The following is a 16439-nucleotide window of genomic DNA, read 5'->3' on the forward strand; positions in this document are numbered from 1 at the left end:
CAGCTCCTTGGCCTGGTGGACCTGCAGGATGGCCATGGTGTGCAGGGCGGAAGCGGCTTGACCTGCAGCCTTGTAAGCCTTCATCATTAATGAGGAAGAGAACTTTCAGGCCTTGGAAGGGAGCCTTGGTCAGTCTCACCAGGTGGCTGCACTCTGCGGGCATAAATGCACCGTTATGGTGCGCTCCACCTGGGGGAGCTCGACATATCCCTTAGCCGCTCCACCGTCGAGGGTAGTTAGGATGGACGAGCCCGCGAAGTGTGAATGGGCAGCTTTTTTTTGTTTTGTTTTTTAAAGGTGCCTTCTACGAATTCGTTAGCTCCTCGTGCACTTCCGGGAAGAAAGGCACCGGGGCGGGGCAGGGCGCGGCCGTGAGTTGCGCTCCAAGCCCAGAAACCAATCATCCAGCCACAAACGCTCAGGGCAGGGTGGAGGGTTCCACTTCAGCCCGATATACGCAGCCGCCCGGGCAAGCATGGCTGCCATCTCAGCGTCCGCCTCATCCTGTGCTCTACCGCCCGTGGGCGGGAGCTCAGAAGATTCGTCCACTTCCGAATCCCACCCTCTGATGCTGCGACCGAAAGCTCATCCTCGTCGTGAGCCGCGAACGACACATTAAATCCGCCCTGAGGCGGAGAGCTTGTATCGCTCGACAGCTCTTCTGGATATAACGAGCATGCTGGGGGATGGGAGGCCGCGGGGGTTGAGCCGGCGAAAACGCTCCCATATCCACATCCAGATCGCCCGCGTTGCATCAGCCCAGGACGGAGCGGGTTGTGGAGCAGCCACGGTGGCTCCTTGCTTCAGGAAGAAGGAAGTGAGCCGCGACCACAACGTTCTGATGGGCATGTTCTCGCAATGAGAACATAACCCTTCCACGAAAGCTGCCTCGGCGTGCTGGCACCCCAAGCACTCGAGACAGATTTCATGACTGTCCAAAGGGTTGAGATTATGGCCACATCCAGTAGCGCAAACGTGGAAGGACATCTTTAAAAAGACGCCAAGCGTTTGCAAGAGCTCTTTTAGAAGGAAATATACTCTTTTGAATATACTCTTTTAGCACCCGCGGACTCAGCCGCCGAAGCGCCCAGGGGAAGCACAACACTCGACTTTGCGAGGGTGACCACTTATATGCGCCGTAAAATCCAGCAGCATAAGTGAAAGGTGAGAGGACGAACACAATACATGCATTCGGCTCCGAAGAAAAAATCTGAATGAGTGGTGCAGGCCATCTCCTTTTATACCCGTATGTCCAGGGGCGGAGAGTGGCATGCAAATTCCACTCGCCAATTCTCATTGGCCTTTTCTATTTTAAGCAAAGGTGATTGGGGCTCTCAAGATCGAACCCCTAGTGTCACTACATCGACACAACGTTGAGTGAGTGACAGACAGGGAACACGCTACATGCGATGAAAAACCTTAAACTGGCTAAAATACTGCAAATTAAAATTCATCTATAAAGCATGAAGAATTCAAAATACAGTAACTTACAGGGGCTAATACTTGTATATTCATTTTATGCCATTATTCAGGAATTTAGGTTTTCACAGTAATGAGAGTTGTATTTATTGTATTTTTTATGTTGTATAAATCTTTAAATTAATAAATGCTTATATATTTTTCAAAATGTTTGAATTTTTGTATTAATTTTTGGTCTGTTATAGTTTGACATGTTTTTTTGGTTGTTGTTTTTTTGTACATCAACTAAAATCAAACAAAAAATATTGAATATGACATGATGAAATATTGACTAAGTTTAAAGGATGTTTTCGTCAAAAGACAAAAAGAAAAAGGCAGAATCCACACAAAATCCAAGTCAAGTTTTAAGTCTTTAAAGGCCAAGTGTAAGTAGTCTCAAGTCTTAGTCTTTTGTTGCAAGTCCAAGTCATGTCTTGCATCTATTTTATTATATATCTTTAATATGCTGCAGGCAGTTTCATGAACCTCATTTTGGATAATTGTTTTATATATATATTCTGTAAATTTTTAAAAATGAATAATTCTAGGGATTTCCTAGAAAAAGTGAGCAAATGACTTCACATTTTCACATAAGAAAGCAACAGAGAGTGCATGAGAGGCTCCCTTGTACCTAAACATTGTTGCAATATTCTGAGAAAATATGTCTCCTTGTAGACATCAAGAAGTGTGTTGTTCACAAGTCTCTAATTTGGACTTTGGGCTAATTGCCTATGAGTCTAAATCAAGTCCTTAGTAAAAATGTTTGTGACTTGAGAGTGACTTAATTTTCCATTTCTGTGACTCCGATGACTATGCACCTTATGAGTTCAGCATAATTTTCTCCTTTTACAATGACAACTACTCTTTAATGTCTCTTGGCATTTGTGTTGATGCTTAAGTCATTACTATGGCAACAAATGAAGATATACCAAATACTTGCAAATATTTTCAAATATTTGAAAAACCAAACTGGATTAATGTGCAGTGTGAACAAAGCCTTAGAACATCAGCAGGACATCACAACAGCACAATATGCCGTCACCCTTCACTGACCTTCCAAAATTTCGACACCACATCCTGAAATGTTGGTTCATTATCTCCTCTCTTCAGATCCGAGGGTGTGATGACTCCGCACTACTGAGCCAGATACGAGAGCTCCACTGCAGTAATTGACTCATTCACTATTATACACCAATCTGTCTGTGGGAAAGAGAGAGAGCGAAAATACAGATGAAGACAAAATGACTGTCAAGTCACTTGAACAGTGGTTCACATTGTCTAATATTTACACAGCTAAGGGTAATTGATTACATTCAAGACAAAAACACTGACTGAGTGGAGAAACACTCTGTCTTACTGCTGAGTAGAGCCCAAATGGTGATTGTTCTTCATTCATCAGCTTTTGAGAGTTGAGAGATACAGTAGATAGATAAACAGACAGACAGACAGACAGACAGATAGATAGATAGATAGATAGATAGATAGATAGATAGATAGATAGATAGATAGATTTGCATGTCTCAATCAATATAATGTCAAATACAATTGTCCTCAGAACTGTCCAAACTTAGTGTGTTTCATTAAAGGGATAGGAAGCTATTTGGCTAGCCTGTTTCTCACCTTATAGTATCAAAAGATAAAGGGAACACATCTGATGTCAACGAAGGGATACTTAAGCCCCGCTGATGGTGTTGTGGGGGCACATAAGACAAAAAGGTTGGGAAACACTGTTCATATCTATACTCATAACAATGCGTTGAGCTCTATTCAACCAGAACAATGCTTATAACATGTTTTAGAACTAATTTCATCATGACACAGATAAGGTAGCTTTCAATTTCACTCCTAATACTGTACTTCTAAAAGGCGGGAGTTAGTCTTCATAAATGTGTTTGCAAGGGACAATTCTAAATATAGATAGGTACAGTCAGTTCAAAGGCAGTGTGAATATTTCGAGTTTATACACGACAGAAATTTGTGACAAGCACTAAATGAACATGTGCATTATTCCCTATAGAGGTTTTATTGTTTTATTTTATTATTATTATTATTATTTTAAGAAATATGCTTTCACACATTGACAAATCTGAAGTGCTTGTCTGCAGTTGTGTAAGCCTTCTTGTATAAGTTGAAAAACAAAATCCTTTTTGAGCACTTAAGGATTGAAGTTAAAGAAAAGAGGAACTTTCAAAATTATTTTATTTGCCATTTATATCAGTTTTTGCCTTCCTGACCTTTGAATACAAATATTGCAAGAACACTCCCATATAGCCAATTGTCTAATGTATGCTGAGTAATTGTATTGCCATAAAACAACTATGTCCCCTTCAGAGAACATAAAAGTAATAATCACTGGGACATGTAGTTTCATTTCAAAGGTGTATTACCAGCATGCCATATTATGTTGAGTAATCATATACTGTTTCTGCGTAGATTCTGTATATGCTGTACAGGAGATAAAAGCTTTAATAAGTGTGAAGTAACACATTTACACATAACAAATGCAGCTGACAAGGGCTTGGTGAATACACCCTTTTGCTTTTCTGGTTGTTAGACAAATCATGCATTTTTATCTTTTCCATCAAACATCCATGTTTTTCTTTCCTTCACTAGGTCTACAGAGTGCAAATGAGTCACATGTGAGAAAATGCCACACTTTCATCAGACACAGCTACTGAGCTGAGGACCAACACTTTATAACGATAAACACGCACTCCAGTGTACATACACACTAGCATATGCACACACATACACACTTCTTCATGGCATTGCTTAACTTCTCAGGCATGACATCAAGGCATTACTTTGTATAAAAAAAATTTCACTCTGATAAAAGCTATACGGTCGCCCAAATAATTCAAATTTGGCAAACTGAGCGAAAGAGACAAGAGTACAAAAGTGGAGAGACAGGCATGATCAGCATCAGTGCATTTCTCCATTCAAAACAGGCCTGCAGTCTTCTGTTTTTACTACAAGGATGCGTAGGATCTTTGCTGAAACATGTTGTTAGCAGTCTAACGTCTTCTGCATTTCTCAGATTTAAAAGCATAACATGTAAGAACACACTGTATATTTAAATATACAGCATTTTTATCCAAATCAACAAGGGTAATGCTTACAACATAAGCAATTCATCCTAAGGGTACAGCAACATGAGAAGTGCCACAATAGATAATTATTTTTAAATTAATTTTAACGTTGATTCATTGAATTAAACGACACACACACACACACACACACACACAATGTAGTTGGTTGCTTTGCATGCCAGTTAGACATTGTGGACCAGACTGTATGCCACTGGTCGAAAGTCTGGCTTTGCGAGACTACACACACATTAACACCATTCTCAGTATTCAAATGACCCATTATCGCAGCAGTCCAGTTCATTTCATATCACGTCATGTCATCTCCATTCTCTGAGTGTTTATCTGCTGCTAATGAGGTTGTAATAATGGATGTTTAAATGTGTTGGGAAGATCTCTTATCTATGATGTCAGCCATTTCCCTTTGTCTCTTTACATTTTTTTCTGTTGCTTGCATAGGCAAACCCTTGAAGATTCTAATGTTTAACTAGCATGACAACAGTAGTCTCTTTGGTTACATGAGGGCCATTGGAGAGATATGGTTCACATGCTCACAGGCCATAGTCAGGCAAAGGGTTGTGGGCTTTGTGACCTGAGACACTGAAGCAGCTGTCTAGTCAACAGTCACAATTCCCGAGAGAGGAAAGTAGCAAGAGAGATAGATAAGGGCAAAATAGGAGGTGAGAAAAGAGAAATAATGAGAAAAAGTGATGAAACTGAAAGGCATAATTGAGTGAGAGAAAAGCTTTGTTTAAAAACCAAGTGAGCTGCCTCACTGCCTGGTCCCTAGATAGGCATTTGTCTTCTAAGGGAACATCCTAAATGTCAAGAGACCTTATAATCTGCTGACTTGGAACACTCTCAAGTAGGCAGCAGCTCACGGCACACAGCTAGCACTCAGAACGAGACTTTTTTCACGAGATTAGCATGTTTCTAAGCTAATGGTGCAACACATAAAATTACATGCACTGAGCACTTTATTAGGAACATGTGTTTTTTTTTTTTTTTTGGCACCATTCTGAGTAAACTCTAGAGACTGTTGTGCGTGAAAATCCCAGGAGATCAGCAGTCAGAAATACTCAAACCTACCCATCTGGCACCAATAATGTTGTTTTTGTCAACCTACAGTGGTTCAAGCTGTAGGAATGCAGAGGTGACAAAAGAAATGTTAACAGCAAGATGGAATAAAACTGTGTATTTCTTGTCAAATACCACCTTCTGCTACTTATAACAATGACAGAAAAGCGCAGTTAAAATATCTATTAATGTGGGAGACCAATGTTTAGAACCATACTATGAACTTATTTTTATGCAATATGGAGCACTTAAACGTATATAGTTTACACAGTGAGAGAAACTAGTCATGGATTAAAAGGAAATGTTTAATAACAGTTTAGCCTTACAATGTTACAGTAGATGGTTACAATTTAGATATAATAGTTACAAATTGGGTGTATGAAATATGTATATAAAACCAGTATGCATACTACCTGAGTGAGAGAGAATGGAGGATCTATATTGTGAGAGAGGGTAGAGAGAGATGCCATGGAGAGCTAGAGTCTAGGCCTCTAGTTACCCAAGACCAGAGCCCAGAGAGAACAGCCAGAGAAAAGAGTGAGAGGGGAAGGCAAAAAGCCCAGAGCACAAGTTATCATCATGTTTTATGCTTCCCTTGACCATGTGACCAAAACCAGACCTGATACATTTAAAATGAGCAATCAGTAGACCACCTTTATTGCCCACTGTATTCAAGTTGCTACCATTTGCAAAGTCCCAATACACAAACACCTCAGCCAATAAGTGGACAGATCACTATCAGCACTCTCTGGAATGCAAGATGACTGTTTTCATAAAGGAATAAGGGTTGTAACACAGATATTAATTTATTTGTTAATTTTCAATCCTACAATTTCACGGTTGATTTCACTGAGTTTTCCCCCCATTCTGATGGTTGATGTGAACATTAACTGAAGCACCTGACCCGTATCTGCTTGATTTAATGCACTGCTGCCATTATTGGCTGATTAGATAATTGCATGAATAAGTAGGTGTACAGGTGTTCCTATTAAAGTGCTAAGTGAGTGTAAGTATAATGAAAGATATTGCGGGTAAACACGTGCAATAAATCCAAATTGTCTGAACTACATTGATATATTCATCATGAGACTGCCCTGTCCAACCACAATCAAAAGCCCATGTTGTGTGGGCTAAGCTCTGAATATATCACAGTAAATTATAATAAACATACACACACTCCAAACCTTTATAAATCAACCAACCCTCAGTGATCGATTTTTAATGACATAAAGGAATAGTTCACCCAAAAATGAAAATTTGCTCATAATTTACTCACCCTCAGGCCATCCAAGACATGACGCGTGACCGTTGGTAAGGTCACGTGTCACGTGGAGGAGGAGTCAGGAAGCACGTCATTGTTTACAAGAGAAACTTGTGCCGTTCACAAACCAAAACAGTCCAAAACAATTTCAAAACAATATAAAATAAAATAAAAAAATCATTTCAAAATAATAATAATTTAAAAAAAATGTAAACAATGACGCGCTTCCTGACTCCACCTCCACGTGACGCGTGACCTTACCAAGGAGCTTACATCATCCCTCTCATGAGCGCACGTCACAGAGATATACGGAAGCGAACATTTGTAGTTAAAAAGTATATAAGTATTGTTTTGTTTCTAAAAATAATCAATCATTTGGGTTCAGAAGACCTTTATTTGTCAACTGGAGTCGTGTGGATTATTTTGATGCACCCTAAATATGCATTTTGGACCGTCAAAAAATGGAGGACATTCACTTGCATTGTTGAGAGGAGGAGGCCTGAAATGAAATCCTAAAAGTCTTAAATTCTGTTTTGATGAAGAAAGAAACTCAGATACATCTTGGTTGGCCTGAGGGTGAGTAAATTATCAGCAAATTTTCATTTTGGGGTGAACTATTCCTTTAAGTTAATAAACACAAAGAGAGCTCCAAAACATATTCACTGATTTGCTCTCTCAAAGCTGCTAGTCCTTTGAAAATAAAATGACACTGTAGTGTTCTAGGGTTTTCAGAGACTGCCCAGTGTTTGAGTAATCGTATTTTCTGTGGCCTGCTTTAAAGTGCAAGGCACAAAATCAATTATCAATCTACCTAATGTCTGTGTACAGCTCCTTGATTCTGACATATTGTGCACCATGCCAGGAAGCAAAATCATCCAGGTAAGTGTAGTAAACAGAATCATACAGTACCAAGCTTTGTCAACTATGGCTTTTATTGATTAAGGTATGTTTGGGATTTTAGTTGGTGTAAAGATGAAACACAGAGCTGCAAGTGAGGGTCTCCATTAGAGTTGGACACTCTATCTTCCACTATTGCACTCTCTCTCTCTCTCTCTCTCTCTCTCTCTCTCTCTCTCTCTCTCTCTCTCTCTCTAATTATATTAAATTCAAATTAGCTTTAGTGGCATGACCGTATACAATGTACAAATTTGCCAAAGCATTCATTAACAATAAATAAATAAAAACTTGTATTACATACATAAAAAAAGTCAATAATAATAATAATAATAATACAAGTAAGTGCACAGAATGTAAAGAAAAGTAACAGAAAACAATGAGTAACAGTAATTTAAAATATGTGTGTCTGATGTTCTCATATTTACTGCATTCAGTGAGGAAGTGTAGTTCATCACCTATGACTCCTTGAGTGCAGTGTGAACACAGTCTGTCCTCTCTGGCTCTCCAGTTCTGCCTGTGCCGACCTGTCTCTACAGCCAGTCTGTGCTCACTCACACAATACTTCGTCAGAAGCTTCCTGAAATGGTAGTCTTTAATTTTGGTCAGATACTGTATGATGCCAGTTTATATTCTGTCTTATTTTTTTGGAAACATTTTAATTTATTTCTTTGAAATTACTCTCTCTCTCTCTCTACTCTCTCTCTCTCTCTCTCTCTCTCTCTCTCTCTCTCTCTCTCTGTTTGCTTTGGAGTAACACATCTTTTGTACATTCTTTCCATCTCCAAGATACACCTCTTCAGCAGGCCTTTCATTTGCATTACATTACAGAAACAGAATGTACATAGACAAAAAAATAGTAAGAGAGAGAGAAAGAGAGAGAGAGAGAGAGAGAGAGAGAGAGGGTGAGAGATAAAAAACATGCAATCTAGGAACAAATTAAAAAAGCTTGTCTGATGAGGTTGGGTCTAGTATATTTTAATTGTAGAGTTGTGTACTGTCCATGCTGAGAATCCAGTGTTGCTGTGCGTTTAATGTTTGATAGCAGCAGGGGTGGACTGGGAAGAGAAATCGGCCTGGGATTTTACATAGAAACTGGCCCAAAAGCTGTCCTTTTCTGCATATCACCGCCCCCTTCGGCATATCACGGCGCCATTTTGTGGCCTGTTCTGCATAACGTGGTTATGTACATGAGAGAGTTACGGGCAGCTGTCCGACACCTGTTCAAATCCAGCCAGCAGTGTTGGGTAATTTGGGTAAGTTGACATGAAATCACATGACAAGGGCACAGGAACTAAACTTTTCAAAATAAAAGACATTAATCAACAAAATACACATGACAGATAAGACATCATTAGAGACTATAAAAGGTCTACTTTTATTTTAGTACACTCATAATAATAACAAAACCTTGTGCTTTTGTAAAATAAAGAAAATAAACAGGGTGCGCTTTCAGCTGTCTATGTCTCCGTGAGCATCTTTCTGAAACATGTCACAAAAATGAACTGAAACTCTGCGAATACTTATCAGACAAACATGAAACATATGTCTAAAGAAAGCTTAAAATGTCTACTTTTAAATAAAACAATTCAAATTTAAAACAAATATTCTCCTGCAATGTAATCCGTATGAAACTAAGCGATGTACAGTTTTCCTGGCTCAGCTAATTATCCCTAATGTGATCACACCCACCACCAGAGCGCGCTGTTCATACAGTAATGTGCTGAGGCGATCAATGCAATGGTAAACACCCCCAACAATGCCTTAAAAAGCATCAAGTTCATCATCAGATTCATTCACTTTTCTGCGCGTTTGGAAGATGGCACGCTACACAGGTGAGGAAGAGTTCACATTTTCCTCAGAAGAAGAGCGGGAATCCGATGAGGAACGTTTGAAGAGCGACTTGATCCAGCCAAGGATACAATTTCATATGAGTAAGTCATTTAGTTTTACTTACATATTAGTTGACATGCTATTTTATATAAACATGCACATATTTTACTAGTTGGACTATTTCCAGACTTGCCAGCCAGGATTCAGAGTATTGAAATTTGAAATATGTCCTAATAGGCAAGTTTTAATTTCATTTAAATGTTCTTTTGGCTAAAGCAGTTATTTAAATTGTATGTTGTATGATATAAATATGATATGTAATATGATATAAAAATAATATGAATGTTTAGATTATATTTTAACTAGTGTTTATGCTGCCTCATTATCATCAACGAAGCTTGTGCTTGCAAATATCTGTTCGGGTGTAAATGTGTAAAATGTGCTGTAAATATGCCCATATTAGAAAATCAGCATATTACAATGATTTCTGAAGGATCATGTGACACTGAAGACTGCAGTAATGATGCTGAAAATTCAGCTTTGATCACAGGAATAAATTGCATTTTACAATATATTCAAATAGAAAAGTTATTTTAAATTGTAAAAATATTTCACAATGTCACTGTTTTTGCTGTATAAATGCAGCCTTGGTGAGCAGAAGAGACTTCTTTTAAAAACATTAAAAAAATCTTACAGATCTAAAACTTTTAAACGGTAGTGTAGGTCTAAAGTTTTTAAGTAAAGCCTTTATGTAAAGAAAATGTATAGTCAGATGACTTCTTTTAACTTAAACTTGATTTTGTGAATAAGCTACAAACAATACATTCAATCATTAAGTCTCCTCACATTCATTCTCTTTCAGGGGAGGGGTCTTTGTCTCCTCAGGTGTGAATCACATCAATATTCATGATCATCCACGCCTCCTCACATATGGCCTTTCTAACACTAAAAGTGTCTTACAAAATTTAAATGACTAGATTGTTTGTATGAATAAGTGATCAGGATGGTTTTCACATCATTTTTGTATCAAAAACTCTAGGCTACAAGATCCAGTTCTCAAAAATTTTGTGAACAAATGTTTAGTATGTGTTATATGGCCTTATTTCAGTGACTTAAAATTTTTGTTTTTTCAAAAACCACACATAAACGTTATTTTCTCAAAAATACAAACATGTACATACATGTTGTTCACATATTATTGTAGCCCAGTTTGTGCTGAATACAGTGTTATCAGACTTTAGCCATTAATATGTTTTTAAGCAACTGAAAAAAGCATAAATGTCAAGGCATGTCAAAACTTCTCCAGGCCCCAAAACACCCTCAGACCCCAGAGGGTTCACTATTGTTTTATATAAAATTGTTCTATAATCTATACCAGGGGTCAGCAATATTTTTGACATGGAGTGCCATTTTTTATTTTCCTGGTCAATGGCTGTACCGACAACACCCAACATGCAAATGTATGCAATTTTCCCCTTTTGAAAATGTTTCTATTTTGCATTTTTCTAATGTAATCGTTTATTTTTCATTACAAATTATATTAAACAGTTTGAGTGAAAATTCTGTGCAAAACCCAATGATTATGATATTATCTTGATCCTACATGTGCATTTTCAAACCTGTCCTTTTGTGTTATGAGTTAACAAAGTTAAAGGTGCAGTATGTAAGATTCAGAAACCCTTGTTATTAATGACACCTGTGGCCATTAAGTGAACTGCAGACTGTTGCTCATGATCGTGCACACACTCCAAATAGACTGAACGTGATTCACCGGCATCATGATCACAGATGAGGTAGCATAATTAAAATTATAGTTATGATTGTTTTATTTCAAACTTTGAGACTGCATATTATATTTGACTCTCCAGTGTTGGAACAAGGCTAAAACAAAGTGTGGATATAGGTCTGACTATGCGAGACTGTAGTTTGAAGTAATCACTTTTCTTTGCATGATACATTGACTACAATTATATGATAGCCTATATCGGCTTTAGCTAGCTAGCCAGCTTTATCAATAGCTGTTAGCTAAATTTGGTGGATGATGACAGTAGCTGTTTATAAAATAGACTGTACATTATAAATATGCTGACACAATTCAATATTGATGTGATTCCATCACAACTGTTATTTTGATATATCGATGCAGCAATTGTTTTATAATAATAGATTGTATATATTTTCTATATAACCAAGTTACATTACACTAATGAATGGAGCTTTTTGCATTATCTTGAACATGTCTAGCATTCATTTCATGTGTTATTGTAGTTTACCTTGCTGAATAATTACAGATTAACATTATGTCAGTTACTATGAATCAGCATACCTGACTTTTAGTATAAAGAGAAGATCGTTGAAATTATTTGAAAGTTATGAAGCAAGGTAGCTTGCAATTCATGTTAGCAGGCAAGATCAAGTTAGCTAAAATGACACAGATCAATCCTTATGGCACTATATTTCACACGCTTTGCAGTTATGCAAGCTTACCTGTCCAATAAGAAGAATGCCAATTCAGGGTCGGTTTTGATCCCCAAACGAAGGTCCCTCCAGGAATCAAATGCCTTCCCGGTGTTCACTCTAGTTTCCGCCCGACCACGATCACGTTCCCGCTTAGCCAGCGGGATTCAGTAAACATTATTTTTTTTTTTTTTGGCTTACTCAGAGTTTGTGTAGGAGTCGGTGTTGTGTTTGGAGCTGGACGTTTGCTGGATTCCATCTCTAAGATAACGTTACCTAGTGTTGCAGACTGTCTGTTGACACTGTTGAATAGCAAAAGCACTGAGGCAAAGCTCTCGGGAGCGCGCAAAACGTCACATCCTTTGGATTTTCCCGGCAAAAGCAACCCGCTCCCTTCACATGAAAATCAGTCTACAGGCTTTAATAGGCAACCTAGGAAGTTCAGGAAGGGCTCACTTTTTAAGTTGCATTACAAGCCATTCACACATTGGCAAAAAAAAAAAAAAGTAAAAAAAAAAAAAAGTGACATATTGCACCTTTAATGTCACAGATTTGCTTGGAATATTAAATATTTCTTATATTATGTCACTGTAATCATTTAATCACTAGCATGAATGCAACAGCGAGAGTGGAGCAGGCTATTTTATTTATATGATGTTTTTCGCACCTGTATTCCAATCTACATCTTGATGTAGCCTAATCCTTCCTCATGATCATGCAGCATGTTTTCATCAGCTGAATTGGAGACTAAACACTATTAAATTGTGACGAGACTCACGCTGCACGTGCAAGCCATTCATGCATCACAAGCCGATCAACTATTTAGCCCTTTTCAGTTAATCGCACCTGCAAAATCCTAAAACTTTATTTCCAGGTTTAATTTATATTTTGAATAGACTCAGATTTTTTAAGCCCACCATGTGGGTTTATGTTTTATCTTTTATCGTTTAATGTAATTTTGAGTGTGACCATGGTTTAAGGAGGGTGTACCTGTATGCTGGGTTGGAAATCTCAAGGATTAATAGTTGTGTTTTTCTTATTGCATTACGTGTTGTTCTGAAAGCAAAAAGAAACAAATGAAACACGGAATGTAGGCTGTCATCCACGCAGTCTGACCGAAGCAATTAACAGAAAGTGAAGCGTTACCTGCTTGTGATGCACAAATGGCTTGCACGTGCTGCACGAGTCTGTTGAGTATACTGCTGTCTCGTCACATTTTAACTTTTTGTTTAGCCTCCCATTCAGTTCATTAAAACACACTGCATGATCATGAGGAGGGATTACATTAAGATGTAGATTGGAATGCAGGTGCGGAATTGATATAAATAAAATAGTATATTCCTCTCTTGCTGTTGCTGGCATGCCAGTGATTACCCCTCCATGTGTCAATGCTGGCATGCATGCCATATGTTGCCGACCACTGGTCTATACAGTATTTAACACAATTACATCATAAGTAACTGTAATTAAATTACTGAAAAATTAAGAGTAATCCTTTACTTTTTTCAATGAAAAATAACTTTAATTACAGTAATTAATTACTTAGTAATTCATTACACAAAAACACTGCCAGCCAGGCACTAAGCCAAGTTGTTCAATCTAATTAAATAAGCTTGTTTCTGGAAGACATTCTATGTGAGGCATTTGTGTGAAGCAGTTATACAAGATATTGTATTCTCAATGCCCAGATCATATTTAATGATCATAAGGAATTTAGCCCTCCACCAAACAACACATAATGAAATATACACTCACTGAGCACTTTATTAGGAACACTATGGTCCTAATAAAGTGCCAAATGTGGTCTTCTGCTATTGTAGCCCATCCGCCTCAAATTTCATTCTGAGATGATATTCTGCTCACTACAATTGTACATAGTGGCTATCTGAGTTACCGCCGCCTTTCTGTCAGCTTGGACTAGTCTGGCTATTATCCATTGACCTCTCTCATCAACAAGGCATTTCTGTCCACAGAACTGTCGCTCACTGGATGTTTTTTTTTTTTTTTTTGGCACCATTTTGAGTACACTCTAGAGGTTGTTGTGTGTGAAAATTCAAGGAGATCAGCAGTTACAAAAATACTCAAACCAGCCCATCTGGCACCAACAATTATGCCATGGTTGAAATCACTTATGTGAACATCAGCTGAAGTTTCTGACCCATATCTGCATAGTTTTATTCATTTTATTCATTGCTCTGTTGCCACACAATTGGCTGATTATATATTTACATGAATAAGTAGGTGTACAGGTGTTCCTTATAAAGTGCCAAGTGAGTGTAATGTCATCCTACCAATAGAAGGGCAGTGGTAGTGGAGTTTTATTTGTATCAGATTATTATTACAGAGAGCATGATATAATGTACACCAGTGTATTAATCTCCTGGAGTGACCCTGTCTGCTTGCAGAATCAGAGTCAATAATCTTCAAAAGGAGAGCAGAGGTATTGGAAACTAACCACCTTTTACTGGCAAACATTCCCCGAAACCTTTTTTTATGTTATCAGTATCCTAAATCATAAATCAGTTTGCTGGGCAACTTTGATCTAAGTATGAATGCACTGAAGTGGAAAATCATCAAAGCAATTTGTTGCTATTTAAAGTTTTACCATAAAATAAACATATAATTTCAACCTGATGCAAAATGTTTACATTTCCTGTTCATGCTCTTCATGAAAAGCATACAAAAGCTTCCAATGTAATTCCTGAATCCTGTAGAACTAGTTGTTAGAACTAAAGTTTGAAAAAAATTAAACAATTCATGCAGAGTGAAATTAGACCAATTCCCATTTAACAAATCTAGACAAAATCTTCAAAATCCTATATGCACTGATAAGTAAATCTTCAGATTTTCTGATGTTTGGAGCAATAAAGCTCCACCACGGTCCTAAAATCAATCTAGTGTGTCAGCTGCTACTAGAAGCTATCAGAGCATCAGTGCAAATCCAATCGCAGGATATGTATGCATGGCTTTAGAAATAATGAATCTTTATAAATATAGAGGCAGAATGTTGGATGACTCAGGGCTTGGGCAGCCAAATGAATTCCTGTCACTGTGCGCTTCAACATGACACTTTCACTTTAAGTGCTCATAAAGTCCCACCATGTGATATTATTCCTTTCCCCTGATCCCTGCAATGCACTATGTGAAGATGTACAGCACAAGTGAGGATTGATTTAGAAATATCTTCTGGTTGAATGGAAAGTACAGATGAAGAAAACCATGCTGAATGAATGTCAGTGATGGGAAGGGTAAGAAAAGGTGAAAATGTTAGGCTGGGATACACTGATGGACAGATCATAAATTGAATACTTTTGACTTTGAAAATTCTCCTAGCATTAGGGAAGGGGATTGTAAGGAATTTAAAGATTTTGGTTCTGATTCAACTTAAGGCTTCTGGTTCGATGTACGATTATTTAGTACTTCAAGAAAAATGTTCCTAAATATATGCTTGATAAATAGTAAAAAATAAATAAATAATTGTAACGTAATTTAATTCTTAAAGTCCATTTATTTAGTTCTTAAATTGCTGGTGATGCTGCATTTTTGTTGTTTTGTACAACCAGCAAGGACATTGCACTTTAAAGATTTGTCTAATTATTTTATTTGTATTATGTTTGCAACATTTTTATCTCATCATATTCAATTTAGACTAAAAGCAACTAAAAACAATTCATAACATCATTTATTTTGTACATTCAGTAGCGGTGCACAATAATGGTTCAGGAAACACAGTTGTAGCACAGTGATCAGTCCGCATTGATGGAATAATGCCGAGCCATTTACAGAACTAAATGTCAGTCCACATTGGTGGAACAATGCCGTGCCATTAACAGAACTAAATGTAATGAAAATCATTCAGTATTTTGTAAAAAATTGAACCAATTCTGAATAAGAATGATTTATCTGTTCCCAACCAAGTGTTGGGGAGTAGCTAACTAAAAGTAGCGACACTACTAACTTAAATACATTTTTCAGTAGCTTGACAGTGCTTTTAAAATAGCTTAGCTTTTCCAGTAGCAAACTACTTTTTCCAGAAGTAGCGGTGTAACTCGACCAAACACCACATCATGTTTTGGTCAGATTATAACTATTAGCATAATTTATTGTGTAGAAGCCAAAACCCTACAGAAAAAATGTCTGACAAACTTGCAGTGTATTCTGGCTGCTGCACAGAATCAGGCAGCATCTGTCTTCTTCTTTTGTAATGGCAGATCACAAACTAAAATAGTAAATTAATGCCATCCAGGGGCGTCGTTAGGTCAAGCCCTGAATGATTTTGGTCTAGCCCTGAATGTTTTTGTTCAGAATTGCAGGCTTTTGAGTGGAAATTAAATGGTAGTTTAGTAAATGTTGGTTATTGCAGTGTTTTTCCT

General features: G+C 37.6%; 1 protein-coding gene across 2 annotated transcripts in view; it reads right to left on the reverse strand.

The window, feature by feature from the left end:
* LOC127456252 (leucine-rich repeat and fibronectin type III domain-containing protein 1-like protein) overlaps positions 1-16439 on the reverse strand; it is a 230634-nt gene that overhangs the window by 113889 nt on the left and 100306 nt on the right. For both annotated transcript variants that reach the window (XM_051724653.1, XM_051724654.1), the window contains exon 2: positions 2512-2658. In XM_051724653.1, coding sequence (XP_051580613.1) covers positions 2512-2552 — 41 coding nt within the window. In that variant the 5' untranslated portion in view covers positions 2553-2658. The remainder of the gene's footprint in view (positions 1-2511; positions 2659-16439) is intronic.

Source organism: Myxocyprinus asiaticus, chromosome 18 (assembly GCF_019703515.2).
Source record: "Myxocyprinus asiaticus isolate MX2 ecotype Aquarium Trade chromosome 18, UBuf_Myxa_2, whole genome shotgun sequence".
NCBI lineage: Eukaryota > Metazoa > Chordata > Actinopteri > Cypriniformes > Catostomidae > Myxocyprinus > Myxocyprinus asiaticus.